General features: G+C 39.3%; 1 protein-coding gene across 1 annotated transcript in view; it reads left to right on the top strand.

Annotated features, from left to right (window-relative positions):
• Nucleotides 1–1,556: 1,556 nt before the first annotated feature.
• Nucleotides 1,557–25,110, top strand: part of Ddx4 (DEAD-box helicase 4) — an 86,187-nt gene continuing 62,633 nt past the window's right edge. The window contains 3 exon segments of the mRNA XM_008840383.1: nucleotides 1,557–1,628; nucleotides 6,702–6,762; nucleotides 20,553–20,630. Coding sequence (XP_008838605.1) covers nucleotides 1,557–1,628; nucleotides 6,702–6,762; nucleotides 20,553–20,630 — 211 coding nt within the window.

Genomic DNA, 25,110 nt, shown 5'->3' with positions numbered 1-25,110 from the left:
TACTATAATGACTTTAAGCTAGCCCCTTTAGGGATGTAAACATGTGGACAACAAATCCAGGCCTCCATTAGCTATGCCAGCCTCCTTTCTTTTGCATGGTAGGCTGTTTCCTTTCCATAAAGGTGAAGCCCCAGTCAGCACAGGCTGATTTTCTTCACAACGACCTTGGGTTACCTACCAAGATGGGAGTCTCATTCTTGTCCTTTCACTAGGAGGAAAAAGAAAAGGTCACCCACACTCGACGTCAATACCACATTGAGGGAACTACAGTGCCGAGATGTGAAGGGAGAACTTCAGAAATTCAGAACCAGAACGGCCAACCGCCAGGGGTTGTGGGAGGTCAAAGAGCGATAACATGCCCCTAACTCCCATTTTTAGATTTTATTATTTTATTTTGAATGAGAAAAACAAAGGTGGACATCTTTGGCTGCTACCCTTGCATAGGTAAGTACGGGATGACGGAGGACCTCGGTAGAGATGGACACAGTGTCCAGGTAGAGGGCCACTGATGGGCCAGAGAAGATGCTGCCCTACCCAGCATCCAGCGCGCGGAATGCTCAGGGCTGTGTTGGGGCGGGAAGCCGTGTGCCGTGAGCGCTGATTGGCTGGCTGGCCTGGTCTCCTGGCGCTATTTGTTGTTGGAGCGCAGGCACCTGACGCAGTTGGCGTCAGCACGTGTGGCTGTTTAAGCTGCGTCTCGAGGAGCCCTGGGAGCCAAGAGCGGAAAGGTGAGTGTGCTGGGCGAAGCCTTCCTCTTCCTCTGGGCCGGGTGTCGCCCTGTGGCCTTGGGGACCAGGCTTCGGCCCAGAGTGGGCAGGTGCGGCCGCTGGGGTTCCATGGGCTCCGAGGGGCTCGTCCCTCCGGGGCTGCGTCCTCTCGGTGGTGCGTGTGGAGGCTTGAGGCCTGGGGGAGGCTGAGGGCCAACAGCTGTGCGCCTAGGCGGCCATTTCCCAGAAGAAACGGTGCTTGTGGTGCTGTGTGCCAGCACCCCTTGTGGAAGCTACTAGGCTTTCTTGGAGGGATTTTGTCCCCAACTCACTGCTTCCTCGCCAGTTTCCAGGGCCAACCCCGTCCCCACGTCCCCAAACAGAAACCCTCAAGCATCCGTGGCCACCTTTAGGGTAGCAGCGGGAAATACCTGGAACGTTGTCATAGACACCTCCGCTCCTTTTCATCTACGGCAAGCCATTTGAGGATCCTTTGCGGGAAAACACATTTCGGGCAAACCTAGGCATTTCTGAGAAAGTGAGGGGATTGCCAGAAAAATCACGTCTAAGTAGGAAGCAAGATGTGTCCCCGTGTCGTCTCCCCCCCCCCCCCCCCCCGCCCCGTGAAAACCTTTCCGCAATTTGGTGGTTAAAGTTAGCAAGCAGTTCTGTTACTTTCTGGTATTGGAGACCAAGCCCAGTGCCTTGTGCTTCGTTTGCTTGTCTCTGAGCTAAACTGCAGCCCACTAGTGTAAAGATACACTCCTGATGTAACCGAGCCCCACCCCCCCACAAAAAGTGCTTAATTTTTCTTCTTTCTTTCTTTTTTTAAAAGAACCCGAAGTCACCATGGGCGATGAAGACTGGGAAGCAGAAATCCTCAGACCTCATGTGTCTTCCTATGTTCCTGCATTTGAGAAGGTAATAAAATTTAAAGTGTACTGTTGTTAAATGCTGTGGCTTTTTATAAAGGTTGAACTAATAGGGAAATCAAATTATAGTCTCTTTCAGTGTTCATGTGCATGTGATTTTTATTAACTATATGGGGAATGAGAAAGACTCAGCTTCAAATAGAATAATGTATTTGTGGTAATTTAATAATTAAAAGTGAAAGCTGTACGACATGTAATTTAAATCTGAATTATTTAGGACTTACAGGTGAAGGCAAACTTGTACAAATGTGGTTGAATGTTCGTGAGGGATGTTTGAATGGAAAAATTTAGTAATTGGTTCTGGTTGATACTTTGAATTCTGAAAAGTAATTTCATGCAAGGAGAACCTTCAGTGTAAATATATTAGACTGATTCAGATGGTACCTTCAGTTAGTACTATAAAACATTTTTATTTTATCTTAATGCCAATTGGGGAGCCTTTGGATTTCAGATCTGACTTAATGCCCTTTAGAAGATACTGTTTTAAGGAATTGTTTTTGAAATTTTTCCCCCCTTCAGAATTTATATTTTAAGTGTATGTCAATGAGTTCTGATGCTTCCTGATTTTAAGTGTGATGCTTCTTTCTTTACACAAAAAAAATATGTGGCACTTTTTAATTGGATTTGATTAATAAGTGGTCTCTAAATTCAAATACCCCAAATAATAACTTGAATGCACAATATTTCTTGGCTTGGAACTTAGTTTATCAATATCTTTTGTATATTTTAATAGTTCTTGTTGAATCATGGAAAAACAAATGTTAGAGAGGGAAGACAAATTACCTAAAAAATCTTGCTCACTCTTGTTAAATTTTTAGTATTTGTTTTTTTAATTAAAAATTTTAAATTTTATATGCATGAATATTTTGCCTGCTTGTATGTACGCCACCTGCAAGCCTGGTGCTGGGGAAGGTCAGAAGAGGGCATTGGGTGCTCTGGAACTGAGGTTAGGATGGTTGTTAGCGCCATTTAGGTGCTGGGAACCAAACCCAGGTCTTCTACAAGAGCAGCAGGTGCTCTTAACTGCTGAGCCATCTCTTCAGCCCCTAGTATTTGTTTTTTAAAATGAACTATTTTTTAAAAAATATTTTATGTGTATAAGTGTATTGCCTGCATGTATGTGAGTACACCTGTGTTGTGCAATGCCATGGAGGTCAGAAGAGGGCTGGAACTGGAGTTAAGGATGGTTCGTAGCCACCATGTGGGTGCTGGGAATAGAACCTGGGTCCTCTGCAAGAGTAGTCAGTGCTCTTAACTGCTGAGCCATCTCTCCAGCCCCCAAATGAACTAGTTTTAATGATAGTATATAACAGTAATTTTGAACCTACCTTTATTCACTTCAGCACTAATTATTACAAACTTACTGAAATTAATTTCTTACAGTAACATAAGATTTTTGTGGAAAGAATATCATACATGAGAGTTTAAGAATATCAAACATGGGAGTTTAAGATGGTGGTAGCTTTTCACTTCATATTGTTATGAGTACCTGTAGCTTTTTTGTTTAAGTTGGGAATTGTTTCCCAAAAATGCAAATGTTGGCAAGATGGTACAAGGACATCTTATGGCTTGGTGTTCCTTCTGGTTTTCAACAGATTTGTTATAATACAAAATTTAGTTTATGGATACAGGCTCTGTTTCACTTGGACTTTATAAGTTGTCTGATTTGTCTTTTCTCTGAGACTTTTACAAAACTCTGTGAAGTGTGTGCTGCTCTGTAGCATGTTGTTCATGTTTATTGCATTGGGTTTCTGTTTTTTGAGACAGGGTCTTCCTGTAGCCTCAGCTGGCCTGGACCACTCCATGTAGACTAGGTTGCTAGGTTGGCCTGGATCTCATGGGGGATCCGCCTGCTTCTGCTTCTGCGATTAAAGAGTTGTGCCACCACCTAGCTTGCATTGTGTTTCTGAAGTTGGGATGATTGTTGAGTTGTTGATATTTTCTCCCCACCCCCACCCCCATTTAAGGTGGAATCTCAGAGTTAAGGGTCTTCTGCCTTAGGTTTCAAGTGCTGGAGTTGCAGGCATGGGCCATTACACCTGACAGGTGGATGTATCTTAGAAATTTGCTTTTTTGGAATCTGTGTTATTCAATAATATACCTTGTATCTTGACATTGATAACACTAAATTTAACATAAAATTTTGTTGGTAATTCTACTTTACTATTCTTTTTAAAAAATTTTTATTTTATTTTATGTGTATGCATATATTGCTTGCATGTAGGTAAGTGCACCCGTGTTGTGCAAAGCCCGGGGAGGTCAGAAGAAGCTGTTGGATCCCCTGGGACTGGAGTTACAGACAGCTGTTAGTTGCCATGTGGGTGCTGGGATTTGAACTCTGTTCTTCTGCAAGAACAACCAGTGTTCTTAACCACTGAGCCATTTCTCCAGCCCCTACTTTACTATTCTTAATACATCTGGATGGAGCCAATTTGTAGTAAAATTCTAGCATTTAATGTCTGCAAACTTGACACCTGGTACTGGTTTTGCAATTAGTAACTTGGTTTAATTGACTTGAAGGATCATGATACAGTTCTTGTCTTTGTTTACCTTCCTTGTTCAAATAAAAAGGGCATTTCTATAGAGGAAAAATCTTAAGGTCTTTTATTTAGTTTTTTAAAAAGGCTCCATTTTGACTGATTGATAACTGAATTTTCAAGAGAAAGCCTGGCTTCAGTTTTTGTTGTTGATACTGCTAGTATCTTAAACTAGTATGTGTGATCAGATCTTCAGTGAGGAGCTTTCTTTTAAGATACACCATCAATTATACTTATATAACGTTGAGCTAATAGGGCAATGTTCTAAGAAGACTTAGAACTCTTCAGATCTAGATTTGGAAGTAGATGTTCCTCTGGGGATAGAATGAAAGGTGTGGGCTTAGAAAAAGCTGGATACTCTAGCAATATAGTCCAGAAACCTCAGTGATTCCATATTTGTGTTTGCTGGCTTATTGCAATGAATGTGTTATTCAGCTTGCTTGTTTTACAACAATGCTTTTTTAACTGATTATAGGAGTCATTCTCAATAGTGTTTGTTTCTATATGGTTTATTTGTCTTTTGGAGGCATTTCAGGAGGCAAAAAGTTCCTGCAATTAAAGTGGAAATAATTTGAGATAATCTCTCCATAATTGTAATTTTATTAAGCAGTAGTAGGTAGTAATGGTTGTTGAGATAATAAAATAAATTTGGGGGCTGGAGAGATAACTCAGCAATTAATAGCACTTGGGTGCTCTTACAGAGGACCTGGGTTTAGATCCCAGCACCCACATGGCAACTAACAACCACCCTTAACTCTAGTTCCAGGGCATTGCCTGACATGGGTGCAGTTACATACATGTAGGGAAAACACACATAAAAGTAAGTTAAAAAAAAAAAAAGAGCACATGAAGTTGGGTGGGAGATGTGGTTCCAGAGTTATTTAGCTATTGATTTTACATTAACAGTTGAATTTCCTAAGTCCAGCAGTCAGTATACTACTGTCACAATAATGGATATGCATTAATAGCAGTTTTTAGACTAAAGTAGGGAAACTGCAGCAGTCACTATTTGAAAGTATTGAAGATAATCTTCAAGTAGTGCTCATTTAACTTTAATTAAAATTAATCATCAGTATTCTGACCTGATAGCTAGAAGTTCACCACTTCATTGGATTTAAAAGACAGCAGCAGAATGCATATATAGTTTTCAGTGCGTAAATGAATTTTCTTTAGAGTTTATTCTTTTTTAAAATGTAGATACACCAGTTTGTTTTGCTTTAATTATAGTGGAGGCTTTCTTTTATTTTTAAGACAGACTGATTATTTAGCCCAAGCCAACTTCAGTCTCATGTTCCTCCTGCTTTAGTGTTCTGAGTGTTGGATTACTGGAATACAACATCATGCCTAGCTATTTGAAAGTATAAAAAATTTCTTTACTGTAGAACCTGTTGCCTGCAAATTTTATTTTTCACTCTACTTTGTAGCATTGGTGAGTGTACTGTACAATACAGAGCTATGCTAACTATGTTGTATATTGGCAGTAATTGATTTATTTAAATATTTTATGCTTTTGAGTCAGGAAACCTTTTATGCAAAGTACTAGATGGTAAATAATTTAGACCTTTATAGGTTTTACAGTCTTAGCCTCAATTTGGCTATTGCAATATGGGAGCAACTGTAGATGGATTCATAGATTAATGAATGGCTGTGCTCCAATAAAATTGTTTATAAACATGGATGGGGCAACAGATTTGCCCCATGGCTGTAGTTTATTATTGAAATATAAATTTAAAATATAAAAATACAGTTTAAAGTGATATGTCTTACACCTACAATGTTATACTGACTGTGTCTTGAAATGATTAACGAAATGATTACTGGAACATCCAGTAACCTAGAAAAATCTTACTGTTTTATCATTGCTTCATGCTGAGTTGTTGTACAGTAGTCTCTGTCTGCAGTTTTGCTTTCTGTGGTTTCAGTCACCCACAGCCAACTGTTACAGTCCAGAAATATTAAGTGGAAAATTTCAGAAGTAAATCACAAGTTTTAAACTGCGTGCCATTCTGAGTAGTATGATGAAACCTCCTCTTTGTCCTACCCAGAATGTGAGTCATCCCTTTGAGGTGTCTATGCTGTATATATTACCTGTCTGACATTGTCATAGATTAAGGCTCAGGATCACCTGGAGTAGGTGATCCTCCTGACATATTGTCAGGGGGTCAGTAGTAACCCAATCCTCCTGTATTATAATGCTTGTGGCATCCATCTCACTTCAGTTCATTGTGTAGGCAGTTATCAGGTCATATCACAAGAAGGTGAGTACAGAACAGTTAAGTATTTTTACAGTGTATTATAATTGTTGTATTTTATTGTTACTCTTACTGTGCTTAATTTATAAACTATCAGGCATTATAGATAAGAAAAAGTATCTCAATGTGTGTGTATATTTAGATGCTATCGATGGTTTCAGTCATGGGGGGGGTCCTTAGAATGTATTTCCCATGACAAAGGGGCTTCATAATTTTCTATTTGAAATAGATGGCATGCTTTTATTCAGAGTAGAAAAATGGTCTTTCTTATAGGATAAATATTCTTCTGGAGCAAATGGAGACACTTTTAACAGGACTTCAGCTTCATTATCAGGTAAGTGTTAAGGTGAAACTTAGTAGCTTTAAGGGCTTTATCTAATAAAGAGCAGACTGATAGACATAGAGTATATCTTTAAGTTCCCGATGAGGATTCATTTTAGTTAGGATTTTTTGGGATAGGGGCACTTTAGGTAGAAGAGGAGGAGAGAGTACCGTATTACTGTTACTTGATTTAGTGTGTTTCTGTAAAACTTTTCCCAACTTGAAAGTTGCATGTTTGGCTTTCAAGTTGCTAGAGCTTGGGAGGGCTCCTGATAAAAGGGAGTAGGTCAGTGGTAAGATTGTTAAAGCAGATTCTAGTCATGGTGACTGATCAGGGTACAACCATTGAAGCCAAACATGATATACCATCAAGATCATGAGTTTCTTTGGCACCAGAAAACTAATTTATGAAAGCGCCTAAGAGAATAAGAAATGAGTTTCAACACAAAGGGGTTTTACCCATCCTGCTGCCTCCAATCCCTTTTTCTGTACTTGTTTCCATCTATGCTGTCTCTGTCCCTGCTGGTATGCTACCCACACTTCCAAATCAAAATGGTTAGGAAGATGGTAGAAAGTGTGGGGCCTGGGCTAGGAAACTATATACACATGGTAGTTGTCTTCCACTTTCTTGAAGTCTGAAACCTGCTCAAATGTGATTGCTGTTGTACATTGAAAGATATTATAGTAATGAACATTTTTACCACTAAAAAAGATCTTTTAGTCTGTGCGTGTAAGCCATGACATTCATGTGAAGGTCAGAGAACAGTTTTCTACCTTTATGTGGGGCTTGAACTGAGGTCATCCAGCCTATATGACAAATACCTCTATTTGCTGAGTCAACTTGCCAGCCCCCATCTTTTTTTAAAAATATTATTTTTATTTTATGTGTATGCGTGTATTGCCTGCCCATCTTTTAAAAAAATATTTTATTTCTTATTTTATGTGTATATGTGTATTGCCTGCATGTAGGTAAGTGCACCTGTGTCATGCAGTGCCCGTGGAGGACAGACGAGACCGTCAGATCCCCTGGAACTTGAGTTACAGACAGTTGTTAGCTGCCACATGGGTGCTGGGATTCGAACCCAGGTCTTCTGCAAGAACAGTCAGTGTTATTAACTGCTGTGCTATCTCTCCAGCCCCCATCTTTATCGTTTTTAAGTGTACTGTTCATTGGCATTAATAACACTCAGTTGCTACAGTCATCTACCATCCACATCCAGAACCTTTTCATCTTCTCAAACTGAAATTTTGTACCCATTAAAACAATAGCTCCTCACTCCCTCCTCTTTCCAGCCTTGGCAACCATACGACTGTACTTTCCGTGAGTCTGAGTAACTGTCTCCAGCAATTTGAGTTACTCATTTTAAGGCAGATAAACACAAGGCCTAGTGGTATTATGTAGTTTTATTATTTCTCTCATTAAAAATTAGAGGAAGATGGGCTGGAGAGATGGCTCAGTGGTGGTTCTTGCAGAAGATCCAGGTTCGAATCCCAGTGCCCATATGGTGGCTAACAACTGTAACTCCAGTTCCAGGGGATCCAGTGCCCTCTTCTGTCCTCCACAGGCACTGCACAATATGGATGCACTTACACATATGCAGGCATAACACTCATACACTTAAAATAAAAATAAATTTTAGGTAGCTGGAGAGATGGCTCAGCGGTTAAGAGCACTGCTCTTGCAGAGAACCTGGGTTCGATTTCCAGCATCCACATGGCAGCTACGAACCATCCTTAACTCCAGTTCCAGGGGAATCCTACACCCCTTTCTGACCTCTGTGGCATTGCACAACATGGGTGCACTCACTTACATGCAGGCAATACACTCATACACATAAAATAAAAATAATAAAATATATAAAAAAATTTTAAACTTAGTGAATGAGTTGGGTATAGTGGCACATGCCTTTAATGCCAGCACTTGGGAGACAGGCAGGTAGATCTCTGTGAGGTTCAGGCCAAAGATGGTCTACATAGTTCCAGGCCTACTGGAGCTGCATAGTGAGACCCTGTCTCAAAACAAAACAAGAAATTAGAGGATGAGGTAAAGCAATTTATAGTAAAGAAAGCTGTTGACTCACTGAAACCTGACTTAAAGTAAAAACATCTGTGGCAAGGTAGTTTATATAATGAGAGGAGTTTGAGACTCAGATTATCAGGTTAAAGCCAATTTAATACCTATGAATATTTTAAATTGAATGTAAATCTCTTGACATAGTTTATAAGAACCTTTGCTATTGTCAAGATGCATTTCATTTGAATGCTTTAGTTTACTATGTAATCAAATTCCTAAAAGTTTGTGGAATTGCAACAAACATTCCTTCATATGAACTCTGTATACTTGAAATGTTCAGAAAATATGGGTAAAAGTACACTTCTTGATAAGTCTATTTACAAAGATCACTGAGTGATCAATAGAAACTCAATTCTTTGAGGTACCAACAAAAGCCAGCAAAGGACTGAAATAGGCCTGTATCGTATAGGAGCTTAGTGCTCTGTTGTAGTGGGATTTTCCAAAAAGTAGATTGAAATGACCACCAACTAGAAGCCAGAGCTTTACTTTAAAAAAAAAATCATTGATCAATGACCGTTTGGGGTAAAGAAATGAAATCACATGATGAGAAGTATTCTCTACTTCTGAATAAAAAATACTTTTTTGTACTTTTAATTTTCAAAAAATTTTAAACTAAAAAATTACTATTTACATTGTGTGTGTGTGTGTGTGTGTGTGTGTGTGTATGTGTGTATAAGGGGTGTGCATGCATGTCACAGCATGTGTGGATGTCAGGGGACAACTTGTAGGAGCTGATTCTCTCCTTCACCTGGTGTGTTCTGGGGATCAATCTCAGGCTTGATGGCAAGTACCCTTACTGATCCTTCTTGCCAGCCCTGTTTATTTTAAATGTAGTTTTATGGACATAGAAATTGTTTCTTATAACAAGTCAACTGAATGTATATTAAACTGGTACCTAAATGATTATTGCCAAAAACTTAAGTAGAGGAGAAGGGAAGAAACTAAATTAATATCTTGGCCTCTGAATTTCAGCCTCTATTGATAGTCTGTGGCTGATTATTTAAATTCTTCATATATTCTCACATAATTATATTCCATTATGTAAGAATTGTTTGCATTTTATGTACAGATATTTATATATTTCCTTTTATTGAGACACAAACTTGCTTTTCTTTGCTTACCTGCCCTTCTATACTCTCTTCATGCTGTTAAAATTGTACTTGGACCGGTTTCATTTTATGTTTCACAGAAATGGAATCCTATTTTACTACATCTTATTTTACTTAATGGTAGTATTCTGGTTAGTTTTTATTGTCAACTTGACACACCTGGGAAAAGGGTGCCTCAACTGAAGAATTGTCTCAATTAGATGGGTCTATGGGCCTGTCTGTGGGGCATTTTCTTAATTGCTAATTGATGTAGGAGGACCCAGCCCACGGGAGGGGGTGGCATCATCCCTAGGCAGGTGGGCCTGGGCTGTATAAAAAAGCTAGTGGAACATAGGCTGAAGGGCGAGCCAGAAAGCAGCATTCCTCCTTGATTCTGGCCTTCAGTTCCTGTCCTGACTTCCCTCAATCGTAGATTGTGACCTGGAAGTATAAATCAAATAAACCCTTTCCTCCTCTAGTTGCTTTTGGTCAGAGTATTTTATCACAGCAACAAAATGAGAGTAGAACAGATAATTATGGGAGTGCTTCTGGGCAACTGATGTAATCTAGTTTTATCCAAAATTAAGTGAAAATTAATGTTACCTGGGTATAACTGTTAACTAGTAACTTCATAATTTATAGTGAAGAATTTAGTCTGCCTTTCACTCACCTTTTGACTTTAGTGTAGAAAATGAGTATTTAGCCTCTCTACTTCTACCCCATTCATATTTTCTCCCTTCATACTAACCTAATAGTTGCATCTTATGGTTAAATTTTATATTCAGTTTTCATATCATTGTAGCTAGGTATATGCTATTCACTTTTGAGCCATGCCATATATTATACTTTCATTTCCTTTGTTCAACCTTGTTTATTATTACCAATCTTTTATTTGACCTGTGTTTCTATTGCTAATTCATTCTCAAACCCTCTGCCAGAGCACAAATAGCCATTCAATTTCTAACATACAACATGAGCCATCAGTTTCTTTAAAAAAGCCTCATTTTTGAATCCTCCAAGCAGCTGCTCTAATGCATATTGGTTGCTCTCTAGATATGCTCTCCAGGAATTATATTTCACTTCTTTCATGTGTCACATTCCATTTTGTCTGGATCCTATTTTTTCTCTTGATCCCATCACCCCCTCAGTTTTGTGGAACTTTTTTCTTTTTCACTGAAACTTCCTATGAAAGGAGTACATTTGAAAGATTTTTTTACCTTAATGTAGAACTTTTATTACAAACCATCTTTTGTGGACCTCTTAAATGTGAACTCCTTCACTTTTGAGAAATTTACATGGATTTCTATAACTCCATTTAGAGGTTAATTCTTTTCCTTTTATTCTCTCTTTTTAGTGTGTGTGTAGGCTTGTTTTAATACATGTCTTTTATGTAGTTTTATTATTTTTATGAGTTTATTGCCTGCATGTATGTGAATGCAGCTGTGTCGTGTAGTGCCATGGAGGTCAGAAGAGGGCTTTGGATTTTCCTGGAACTGGAGTTAAGAATGGTTCGTAGCCACCATGTGGGTGCTGGGAATCGAACCTGGGTCCTCTACAAGAGCTGTCAGTACTCTTAACCAGTGATCCATCTCTTCAGCCCCTACAGTTTTCTTTAAAGTCCACTGGTCTTTGTAAACGTTCATTGGTCTTTGTGTGCTTTGTGTATTTAGGAATAAGCCATTAAAGTGCTTATTGGAAGTTTAATTCTGTACAGCTGGGCATAGCTTGTCCATGAATGGGCTCTATTACCAAGTGATTGAACAAGGGCTAGGCTGTTTTGAGAGAAGATACTCTAGTTTCTGGTCTCCCTTTAGGTGTCATGTTTCTAATACTTATTTTAGAAACATAAATGACCAGGTTTGTGTTTTTCCACAATGTCAGAATTATTGAATAACAAATTGACAAGATCCAGTGGTTTCAGTGGCAACAATTTGCCAGCTACTCCTGCTTTCCTTGATAGTCCTGGCCAAAGTGAACACTAATTCTTTTATTCCAATCTTTGACATTTCTGTTGTTAGCCATAGCCTTTAATGGCTGTGCCATCTCTCCAGCCCCATTTATTCCAATCTTAATTACTAATATTAACTCTCAGATTACACATCACACACTTTCTTTATATTTTCTTTCTTTCTTTCTTTCTTTCTTTCTTTCTTTCTTTCTTTCTTTCTTTCTTTCTATCATTTATCTATCTGTCTGTCTGTCTGTCTGTCTGTCTGCTATAGAATGGCTGTAAAGGGTTGAGAGGCCACAGGAGCATTCAAGAGGTTTTAGAAGTCCTGAGAAGCAGGGGACATACTAGAAATGCAAATAGAATTTGCATTCTGATGGGATAAGGAACCCAACAGGAGCTGGAGATCTTGCTGAAGAAGCTGCTATAGAATCGGGATGCAGAGTCAGAGTTGGGTTGCAGGAGCGTGGTGAAGGGATGGGCAGAACTGGGTCTAGAGGAATGAAAGGGTGACAGATGGATGGCAAGTCCAGACAGGTAATAAGTGGTTTTGCAGATGGCAGTTTGAATAGGCCATGTCAGTAGTGGACAGAACTGAATTTAAGACCCTGGGAGTTCTTTGCCTGTGGTCCTTGACAGGTGATCTAGTGACCGATCAGAGGGAATCATTGCTATTGGTGTGCCTAGGTATCCACCTCTTTATGGATCCACAGTGAGGATTCATTAGTCTGGTGTGCCTGATAAGTTCTTGGACCTAGTTTTTCTGATAATGATTATAATACGCCCATATGCCGTTATAATTCCAATTTATTGCCATAAATTTATAAGGTGTCACCCTTTCTATTCCCAGAAATAAGTCATTTATTAGTCTGTGCTGTGTGGGTGGTGCTGGACAAGAAGTGCTGTCCACTGTTCACCTAGGTATAGTCATCGTCCATCCTCAAAATGGAGTAAAAAAAACTGCTTGTAAAATGGATTCTCTCAGGGCAAGACACTCTGAAAAACTATGGTTTTACATAATATGGAGTAACTTACAATAGTACAGAGCCTGATTTCACTCTGGGATATGGTTATGGATTCCTTTGTTTTTGTTGTTTGCTTTGGAGACGGTCTCACTTTTTAACTCCTGGAACTCACTGTATAACACAGGGTAGCTTTCAACTCAATATCCTCCTGCCTCAGCCTCCCAAGTGCTGGGATTATAGGAGTGTACCATCATGCCTGACTTCTGTTCAGAATATTATTTAAATTTTTGTAATTCTCCATATTCTCTTTGTCCTTATCACATTGTGCAGAGCCTATGCTACCTCTGCTGATTCATCACCTGTCTTTGATTTGAATTCTTCCTAAGTCAGTATGAGAGGGATGTGTTTTTGTGTGTGTGTGTGTGTGTGTGTGTGTGTGTGTGTGTGTATGCTCTTGGGCATGCTAATGTGTATACAGGTGTGTGTGTCACATGATGTGGAGGTAAGAGGACATCTTTGTAGAGTTAGTTCTCTCTCTCCACATTTACATGGATTCTGGGGATTGAACTCAGGTTACCAGGCTTGTGTGGTGAATGTCTTTACCCACTGAGCCACCTCACAAGCCCTTTTAAAAAAAAACTGTGGTTAATTTGTGTGAGAGTGTGTGTGTGTGTGTGTGTGTGCGCGCGCGCGCACGCGTGTGCGCTTGTGCACATACACGTGCTGGCCTGTGCAAATTCATAGAGGCCAGAAGAGAGCATCAGATGGCCTCCTGCCACTTTCCACTTAGTTCTTTGAGGCAGTGTCTCATCCTTGAATGAGGGGCTTGTGTTTTCTTGGCTAGGCTGGAAGCCAGCAAGCCTCAGCAATTATTCTGTCTCTACCCTTTTGGAGCTTGGGTTATAACTATTTTCCAGATACCTAGCTTATGTAAGTGCTGGGATCCAAATTCTGGTCCTCATGATTATGGAGAAAGTACTCTTATTTTATTTTTATTGAGCTTTTAAAATTTCATACAGTATTTCCCACTCACATCCAGACCCCCCTCATTCATGACCCCCCTAAACCCTACACATTCTGTCACACGTGCTGAGTCCTGTTCATTCAGGTGTTTGTACCCAAATGTCCTTCAGTGTAAATGCATCCACTGAAGTCTAGTCAGCCCATCCAGTGTCGTATGTAAGTCTTACTCTCCCTCACCCAGTAGCAACCAGTCTCAAATGGTTCTCAATCTAGTGCTGAATAGCCACCTATTTCTCACCTCCCCTTTGGGCCCTTGTTTAAGGAGAAAGCACTCTTAACCACTGAGCAATCTCTCCAGCTCCCAGTGGGATTTCTTAATCATCGTCTTCTCTGAAGGCATTTTTAAAAAATGTATTTTCACGGCAGCTAACAACTGTCTGTAACTCCAGTCCCAGGGGATCCCATGGCCTCTTCTGACCTCCATGGGCATTGCATGACATGGGTACACTTACTTACATGTAGGCAATACACACATATACAAAAAAATAAAAATAAAAATTAAAAAATTTTTTTAAAACCTAGATTTTATGTGCATGTTGTTTTTGGTGTGTGCATTTGTATTTTTAATTTAGGAAAATGTTGTTGTGCTAATGATCTCTAAAGGGTAGAGACAATTTTGGAATGTTTGTGCAAAAACTTTAACGAGTACAGTATTTTAGTTCATGTATTAGTGTTAAAGCCATGTCTGACTTGTTAGTTTTTGTGCTGGGGTTTCTAATGTTGGAGTGCTATTCTGCTGATGCCTGCTTTATACTTTGATTTAAGATGGAAATATGAATGAGCACCTTATTGTTTGAACAATGTCAGTGTTTCAGAACTTAGGGGCTATATTTGAATAGTATTGTTTAGTAGGTGATGCACATACTTCACAGAATTAGAAAAAAAAATCCTTAAATTCATATGGAAGCACAAAAGACCCCAGATAGCCAAAGAAACCCTTAGCACAAGCAGCTGTGCTGGGGGGATTACTATACCAGATCTCAAAGTATACTACAGAGCTATAGTCATAAAAACAGCATGGTACTGGTACAAAAATACACACATAGATCAATGGAACATCTTTGAAGACCCAAACCTGAGTACAGGCAGTTTCAGCCACCTGATATTGACAAAGGTGCCAAGAGCACACATGGAGGAAAGAGCATCTTCAACAAATGGTGCTGGCAAAACTGGATCTCCACCCATAGAAAAATGAAAACTAGATCCTTATCTTTCATCTTGCACAAAAGTCAACTCCAAATGGATCAAAGACTTCAATGTGAAACTGGAAACTCTGAAACTATTAGAAGAAAACATTGGCAGTAACCATAAGATAGAGGTGTAGGAAAAGACTTTCTAAATTGGACACTGGTTGCTCAGGAATTAAGGTCAACAATCAACAAGTGGGACATCATTAAACTAAAACACTTCTGTACAACAAAAGAAACAAAGAGAAAACCCACAGAGTGGGATAACATCTTCACCAGTGACACACCTGACAGAGGTTTAACATCCAGAATGTATAAAGAACTCAAAAAAACAAAGAATCAAGAAAACAAATGACCCAATTAAAAGATGGGCTAAAGATCTAAACAGAGTTCTCAAAGGAAGAAATAAAGATGGCTAAGAAATACCTTAAAAAGTGTTCAATATCATTAGTAATTAGGGAAATGCAAATTAAAACCACTTTAAGATTTCACCTTACCCCAGTCAGACTGGCTAAGATCAAGAGAACAAATGATACCAAATGCTGGCGAGAGTGCAAACTCATGCAACCCCTATGGAAATCAGCATGGAGAACTCATAAACTAAAAATGAACCTACCATATGACCTGGTTATACCACTCCTTGGCATATACCCAAAGGACTTATCCTATTGCAGAGATACTTGTACAGCCATGTTTGTTGCTGCTTTTTTTCACAACAGCTAAGAGATGGAAACAATTTAAGTGCCCCGCAATTGATGAGTGGTTCATGAAAATGTGGTACATTTACACAGTGGAGTTCTACTCAGCAGTAAAAGAAAGATGAAATAATTTGCAGGCAAATGGATGAATCTAGAAACTGTTATACCAGGTGATGGAAATATTTTCTAGCCGTACAGTTTGCTATGATAGCCACAAGCTGTTTTTAGGTGTTGAGTATTTGAAATATGGCTAGTACAATTGAGTACTAAATTTTTAATGAATTTTAAATTTAAATAGCTGCATGTAACTGTTGACATCTGTGTTACATAACATAGTTTTAAATTTTGAGCCAGGTAAGATGTGGCTAAGTCTCATTTGTATATCTGGGGGAAAGCCAGGCAAAGAGAAAAGAAAACTGAGGATCGTGGCACACATCTGTAATCCCAGCACTGGGGCATCAAGACAGGAAGATCAGGAGTTTAAGTTACTTAGTGAGTTTGAGATCAGCCTGGGCTACATGAGACCCTTTCTCAAAACAAAACAAACCCGTAAAAAGCCCATTCAAAATCAGAAAAGTTTGGAGAATTGGTAATTTTTGTGACTCAGTTCTTGTCCTTGAAATGCAATCTCTTTCTCATTTTGCTAAAAGCTAGGTTACTCCTTAATGATACTGGATGTTGGAGCAGGTACCTTTTGGATACATAGATCCTCTTGAAGTGGCTCTGAACTTTCTGTGGTCCAAAAGCATTTGAATTCTTGCCTTAAACTTAGCAGTTCCTTGGTACAAATGTCTGGCTTTACTGTAAGGACATTGGTAGAAATGTCCTGCTAGAATGTACCAAGAGGAAGAATATGTGCAAGAGGGATGTGTGGCATACATAAAATTTAGCATTTTTATTTTTGAAAATCTTCACTTAATGTGGCAAGGAGTGACAAGAATCCAGAGACTAATATCTTGTGACTTTATTGTAGAATCATTATTGAATACCTTTTTAAAAGCACTTTATTTTTATTTTATGTGTATGAGTGTATTGCCTGCACATATGCAAGTGCACCCATATCATGCAGTGCCTTCAGAGGTCAGAAGAGGACATTGGTTTCCCTTTGAACTGGAGTTAGTTGACAGCTGCCATGTGGGTGCTGGGAAGTGAACCCAGGTCCTCTGCAAGAGCAACCAGTGCTCTTCTGAGCCAACTCTCCAGCCCCTGAATACCTTTTTATGAAAAGAAATATTTACTTGGGATGATTAATTTCAGTGATGAACTTGATGGGATGTAGGGTCACTGAGGAGACAAGCCTCTGGCCATAACTTTGAGGGATTATCTAGTTTAGGTTAGTTGCGGTGAGAAAATCTGCCCATTGTGGGCAGCACCATTTTATGGGCTGGAGTTCTGGAATGAATAAAGAGAAATCTAGCAGAGCATGTGCATTCATTGTACTCTGCTTCCCAACTGCAGATGCAGTGTGACCAGCTACTGGATGTTCCTTGACACTGCCATGACTACCCTGCCATGATGGACTGTATTCTCTGTTAGCAAAAATAGACCCTTCTTAAGTTGATTTTGTCAGGTATTTTGTCACAGCAACAGTACAAGGAACTAATTTGCTACTGTGTGAAAATTTCAATTGTGGAGCTATAAAGTATGTTTTGAACTTAGCTATTTTGAGATCATTGACAATACTGTTACATAGCTTATGTATTCATATACCATTCTGTCAACCCCCATCCTGTTTATTTTTTAAACTTTTTAATGTCTTATTTTTTAATTTTATGTATATGAGTGTATTGCCTGCATGTAGGTAAGTGCACCCATGTCATACAGTGCCCGTGGAGGACAGAAGAGGCCATTGGATCCCCTGGAACTGGAGTTATGGACAGTTGTTAGCTGCCATGTGGGTGCTGGAATTCAAACCTGGGTCTTCTGCAAGAACAATCAGTGTTCTTGACTGCTGAGCTATATCTCCAGCCCCTATTTTTAAAACTTTTAATCAATGTGTGGTTGGGAGGGGTGGGGGAGTGGAGGGGATGTACATGCTATAGAATATATGTGGAGGTTAAAGGACAGTTTGTGGGAGTCTGTGCTCTTTCCACTATGTAGTAGTGCCTTGGGCTCAAACTCAGGCTTTGTCAGGCTTAGCATCAAGTGCCCTTACCCATTGAGCCATCTCGGCAGTCCTCTTTTCATTTTTTTTGAGACAAGGTCTTTCTATATAGCCCAGGTTGGTCTCGATGCTCAGGTGTTCCTCCAGCCTCAGCTTCTAAAGTCGCTGGAATACAGATGTGTGCCAAAGTACCTGAATCTTTCCCTTTCATTTTTTCCCCACTTTTTGAAAAATTAAATTGAGTTTTTTAAAATTCATACATTTCCCACTCAAATCCAGAACCCCTCCTTGATTCATGACTCCCCTATCCCCTGACCAAACCCTATGCACTCAGCCATACATGCTGAATCCGAGTCATTCAGGTATTTATACCCAAATATCCTTCAGTGTAAATGCGTCCACTGGGGTCTAGTCAGCCCGTACAGTGGTCGTATGTTAGTCATACTCTCCCTCACCCCAGCAGCAGTCAGTTTCAAATAGTTCTCAATCTAGTGCTAGCCTGCCGCCTATTTCTCACCTTCCCTTTGGGACCTCATTTAATTGAACTGACATGGGTCCCATGCTTGACGCCACCACTGCCACAGGCTAACATGAGTGAGCCTCCAGTAGCCTGGAGGCCTCTACCTACCTGTGTTCATGAACCAACCCTGACTCTTACAGTCTTTCTGCCGCCTCTTCTGCAGTGGTCCCTGAGCCATGGGTGGGTAAGGTTCTTAGGAATCCCATCCTATTCTCTACAGTCTCTTGTTCCCTAAAACTTGTCCAGTTGTGGCCTTCTCTGTGCATCACACTCTGATGTACATGGAAGCCTCACTGGTGAGAGCTGAGGGGTGCATTAGCCCGTTCTCTACTCCTTATTCTGCTGTGTTCCATGAGCCTTAGTTGTAGAGATTTGAGTGCAGATGTGACACCGAGTACAGTTTCATTGCCTGTATTCATATGTCCAAGTAAAATATTTAATTTTCACTGGTTTTATAGAGATAATGATGGTTGTGTTGTGTGTATGTGTGTAGTTTTACACAATTTGAGTTTTTTTTATTCAATACAATTTCTAAGATTGATCCATGTTGCTGTAAGATTTATAATCACTCTGTTGTGTGAATATACCACATTTTTATTCTATTAAAAATTCCTCATCTTAGGAGCTGGGAGTGGTGGCACACACCTTTAATCCCAGCACTCAGGAGGCAGTCTACATAGTGAGTTCCAAGCTAGCTGGGGCTACGGGGAGACACTGTCTCAAAAAGACCAAAAAATTTCCTAAACTTGGTGTCACAAATTGTTATGAACATCTCTTTTGTTTGCTATGTGTTTCTAGAAAATTAACTCCAGAATCCCTCAAAATTTGAGAATGTTCAAGATACAAAATCACAGTATTTGTATATACCCTCTGTGTATGTAAACTCATCTGTAGATTACTTATAATACCTAACATAACTTGTGTGCTATGTATATGGTTGTCCTATATTGTTCAAGGGATAGTGAGAAGGAAAAAGTTTCTACATGTTCAGTGCAGATAGTTTTCTTTCTTGTGGTTTGACTTTTTTTTCCCTAATACTCTTGCTAGTTAACTTTTTAACTTTTGTGTTCTTATTTTCTGTTATACAAATTCACATACTGATAGGTGATGTTTTAAATCCTAGTTCTAAGTATTTTAAGCTTCAACTGTGGTTTCTTTTTTTCCTTTGAGTTGTGCATTACATAGGTTTATTATAAAAATAATTCTCAGTTGATGATGTAGTACAGTGGCAGAGTGTTTGCTAAGCATGTACATACCTTGGCCCCTGTACTGCCCTGCCCCCCAAAACATATTTCCAAATATGAGGGACTTTTAGACCGATTTTTCCTATTTATTAACTTCTATTTTGATTCCATTGATTATAGAGTTTTGAGTCTATAATAGTCTTAAAAATATGCTGAACTTGTGACCTTACATGGTCAGACTATAATCACTGTGTATGTTGAACAAAGTCAGTTCTACAAACTTGGCTAGTTTTTTTGTGATTACTGACAGTATTTATAAAAACATCTTTATCTGTAGCTTTATAATAATGTGAATATATTCAAGGGGGAAATTCATATTAATGTACTTGTAAAAAGACAAGTAGGATCAAGATTAATCCAATTTATATTTTAAATAGAATGTATTTTGTGCTGGTTTCACCAATGTCCTTGTCTGTTCCGGATATTAGAGAATTTAAAATTGTTTTCTAGTTAAGAAAGTGACTGAAAATTGCTCTCTGCTTTTTTTTTAAATTTAAAGTTCTTTAGTTGTGAGATTAGTTTCTGTGTTTCTTTTGAAGAGCTACTTGTTCATATTCTTAACTCATTTTCAACTAGGCTCTCTTGTCATCTTTCTTTTTGTGTTGGGGATTGAATACAGGACCTCACACATGCTAAATTAGCATTCTACCATTGAATTATATCTCTAGCCCTTTTTTTACTTTTTAAATTTAGTTTAATTTTGAGACAGGGTCTCACTAAGTTGCTAATGCTAGCTTTGAGCTTAGCTATAGCTCAGGCTGACTATGAACTGGCCATCTTCCTACCTCAGCTTCTCAAGTAGCTAGGATTAACAGACCTGTGCTACCAAGCTCAGATCTTTTTTCTTATTGATGAATAAAATTCATCCTTTCCTGTATAAGGTACATTGAAAAGGATTTATATTTGTATACTTAGTTTTGTTTGACTTGTTTCAAAATGTTATTTGCTTTAGAAATGAAAGATGGACCTTCTGGAAGAGATCATTTCATGAGAAGTGGCTTCCCCTCTGGGAGGAATTTGGGCAACAGAGGTAAACATTATCTTTCCTTAAACTCATGAACTGTTGAATGAAGGCATAGAGGCTTTCATTGGCTGTTAGGTATAAAGCTGTCTATTATAACTCAGTGGATGGTAGGAGGGTAGATTTTGTTGATAGAGTTAAGTTCATTTTTGTTTAATGCCGGGGGGTGGGATTGGGAGAGGCAGGCAGGGGGCATGAGGAGCATGCCCAGGATATTCTTAAACTATCTATATAGTCCAGGCTGGCCTTAAACTCTCTATGTATAATATAGACTGGTGTTGAACAACTTCTTTCTCAGCCTCCCAACTTGCTGGTATTTCAGGCTTGTGCAACTATATATAATTCTTGGAAAAACTCTGTTCTACTGGTTGTTTTCTCATTGAAAAAAGTGTTAGTCAATTTAGAAGTCTGCATCAAAACTTATCACATAACCTCTGTTTGGTAATTTTAAAAATACATAGCACTTAACCTTAAATTTGATTTTTGAAAACGTTTATTGACATTTTCAGTTATTTTTATCATTTTTCAGGTATTTAACATTTAGAAAACCTAATTTCTTATTTGGATACAACAAACACAAATTGAATTTTATATTTTAATATATTCTTGATAATAATTGACTTAAGTTATTTTTTAAATGTTAATGTACATTTTATTTTTGAAACCTACATAGTTAAGATAGTATTGTTGATTTGGACCATGCCATTGATTTTTCTTCTTTTTTTCTTTTTATTTTTAAAATTTTTTTTTACAAGCTCAACCAGCTTTGTACCTGGAAAATAGGTTTTTCAAAAATTTAAAAAAATTTTTAAAACGGGGGCACTTTAAATGGGGGAAATCATGGTGCACGCGCATGAGAGAGAGGGAGGGAGGTAGGTGGGGCTGGGGGAGGGAGAGGGGGAAAGAAACTAGCTAGTTTTAAAAAACCAGAGGGAACCATATTAGTCCAACAACCTACTGACAAATTATACATACATTATCTCTACATGAGTCCATGTGTATAGCTAACAGCTACATATCAAGAAACAGTGCCAGACAGGAGATGCCTTCCTTTAAGTTGTTGGCCAGGGTGGTCCAAGAGACTCCCAAAATTAGGCTATTGCCACAGCCCTTAATGACCTCCCAGAACTTGAAGATAAGACTCTATTGTCAAAGACAGAGCATACTTCAGACACAGAATTTGGAGCAATAGAGTTGCAGCTGAGCTGCAACCACTTCCCCAGAAGTCTATCTCTCATAGCTTTGGAGAACACTATACAGATACCAAGGGAAAACATCAATAGATGATCCAACACCAGCTTCAAGACATGACAGATATCCTAGTCACAACTCATCAAAGAACCTCATTTTTGCACCAGTCAGAAACTATTATCAAGTACCACAACTGGTCACACACAGAAATTGTCTATGAATTGCCCAGGCCTAAGTGACACATCTACAATGCAACCTCTACACCTAAGGCTCATGGAACACAGAACAGGTATAATGAAGAGGACACTAATGAATCTCTCAGTTCTCAATAATGAAGCTTCCTCACGAAGTGGAGGGCCAGGAATACAAAAGGTTTCAAATAGCTGAAGTGTAGAGATCAAGAGTCTGCTGAATGCTGGTCCTTGGACAGGATCCATTTATTAAACTTCTCCCACCCAAGGCTCCATTGTGGAAGAGGGGGTGGAAAGATTGTAAGAGCTAGGAAGGATGTGCTTATAGGAAACAGAGTCCTACAAGTTCCTGGGAACCTGCTCATACGATTCTATGGCAGTGATGTGAGCATACAGTAGTCCCATGCAAACTTAGGCAGACAATAAGCCAGCATAGAAATGGGAAAATGAACAGCAGACCTCTCAGTCTTTTCTGATGGAATGTTGGCAGCTGATAGCTGCTAGATGAAGAAGAGCTGATCTTAAAACAAAGGACTCTAGATAGGCTGACTAGACTTAGTGGACAGACTTGAACTGGGGAATGGTTGGGCACACTGAAAAGCCAGTGGGCCTTAACAGGGATGACCAAGTATATGGGCTCCAGTTGGGGTGGGGGCCTATGGGAGGGTGCCAGTGGGGATGGGGGTATAAAGATGATTAAGATTGTTTGAGGTGTTGTGTATTAAATATACACATTCAATAAAATTTTAAAAAATTATTTTTATGTGTTTTAAGTGTTATGCCTGTATATATGTAAGTGTGGCCATGTCATAGCATGCCTGCAGAGGCCAGGAGAGGGCATCAGATCCCCTGCAACTGCCATCTGGGTGCTGGGATTAGAGCCCAGGTCTTTTGCAAGAGCAGCCAGTGCTCTTAACTGCTGAGCTATCTCTCCATCCCTTCTTTTACTTTCTTTCTTTTTTTTGGTCCTTTTGAGACAGGGTCTCCCTATAGCCCTAGCTGTCCTAGCCTCCCAAGCACTGGGATTAAAGGCATGCGCCACCACGCCCGGCTTTCTTTTTCTTTTTTAAGACAGGGTTTCATTGCCCTAGGTGGCTTGGACCTTGCTATGTAAAGGAGACTGGCCATGATACTCTTGCAGTGATACTCTTGTTTCTGATTTCCAAGTACTGCAATTACAGGCCTTTGCCAGTTAGATCATGTAATTGCACTCTAAGATTCATCTCTGGGTTTTGCCAGTTCTTATAGAAGAGAATAGAAACAGTAGAAGTAAATATTTTAGGATATTATTCAGGAGAGTATTAACATGTAGATATATTCATAAATGAGGTTATGTGATACCTTTTGATGCAGGCTTCTAAATATTCTAGTACTTTTTTCAATGAGAAAACCAGTGGAACAGATTTTTGTCAAGAGTTATTTCCTAGTCAGGTGGTGTGGCACACGCCTTTAATCCCAGCACTTGGGAGGTAAAGGCAGAGGCAGGAAGATCTCTGAGATTGAGGCCAGCCTGGTCTGTATAGTGAATTTTAGGCCAGCTGTGGCTACAGGAATACCCTGTCTCAAAAAGATTTTTTAAAAAAAAATTTCCTTAGTTTTAGGCTAAAATACACACTGAGGGGTTTTTTGTTTTTTTTTTAAATCAAAACTCTCTGAACTGGATGTGGTAATGCATGCTTGTAATTCTAACAGGAAGCTGAGTCAGCAGCTTGTGGGTTCAAGACCAACCTATATAGTAAGATCAGTCTCAGACAAAAACAAAATGCCTCATTGTTGAATTGTAACACTTATATAAGTTTTCTTTATGCTGTATATAATTTCAGAAATTAGAAACCATGTATATAATGTCTTTTCCTTAGGGGAATGACCTAGCATTTTATATAATTTAAATCTGAGTAGTGACTTTTGAGTGAACTGGTATAGTTTGTAATCTGTTTTTGAAGGTGACTCTTAGAATTAAAATATAATATATTGATTAGCTTTTCATGTTCTGTGAATTGTGGCTAAGTCTTTTAAGTTCTTGAGCCAGTCTTTTGTGTTGACACATAAAATTCACAAACATTTTTAGGAATTTATAAGTCTTCAACTCCTCTAAACTAGGGTATTAAAGATAGGTAAGACAGTTTACAGGGATCACAGAGAATGCTTTTTTTCCAGCTGTAGTTTAGAGTAACACTTTAGGCTGATTTCTGTCCTTAAGATTAGTTTTGTTGTTTTGTTTGTTTTTGAGATTAGGTCTTGCCATGTTGACCAGGCTGGTCCAAACTCATGGACTCAGATGATTGTCCTGCTTCAACCTCTTGTGTAGCTGGAACTATAGGTGCATACTACCATGCCCAGCAGATTCTGAGCAGACGTACAGAGTGTGCTGTTGGGAATGTGGAAGGATTAATTATTATTGGAGTGCTAAATGAGACAACAGAAAGAATTAGGCCTCTGAAGGGTGAAAATTTGAATAAGAAAAATAGGACAGCAGGGAATTCCATGACAAAGGAACAGCATATAGAAAGAAACAAAATATTAAAGGTTCACAATATAGAAATGGGTGTAAATTAAATTTTGGGGACCAGCTAGATGACTCAGTAGGTAAAAGCACTTGCTGTGTAAGCCTGATGATCTGAGTTTGAATCCCAAAATCCATGGTGGAAAGAGAGGACCAGCTCTTGCTCTTGAAAACTGTCATCTGTCTTCCACAGTTGCATCCTGTGACATGTGCTTGCCCATATTCATCAATTGATATCTCCCTCCCTCCCTCCCTGTTTGTTTTTTCATTGCTGTGACAAAATACTCTGACCACTACAAACTTGGGGAGGGAAGGGTTTATTTGACTTACATCTCAGGTTGCCGTTCATCCGGGAGCCCAACATAGGAACTCAGGGCAGGAACCCGAGCACAGGCCATGGAGGAACGCTGCTTACTGGCTTGCTCCCCTGCCCCCTGCTCAGCTTGCTCTCTTATCCAACACAGGCCCACCTGCCCAGGGGTGGCACCACCCACAGTGGGCTGGGCCCTCCCATATCACTCAACAATCAAGAAAATACCCCACAGATATGGCCACAGGCCAGTCCAATGGAGGCAATTCCCCAATTGAGGCTCCCTCAACCCAG

The sequence above is a fragment of the Nannospalax galili genome, unplaced genomic scaffold (assembly GCF_000622305.1).
Source record: "Nannospalax galili isolate Female #2095 unplaced genomic scaffold, S.galili_v1.0 scaffold339, whole genome shotgun sequence".
NCBI classification, from domain to species: domain Eukaryota; kingdom Metazoa; phylum Chordata; class Mammalia; order Rodentia; family Spalacidae; genus Nannospalax; species Nannospalax galili.
Note: the sequence above shows the minus strand (reverse complement) of the source record. Positions and strands in the feature narration are given on the sequence as shown.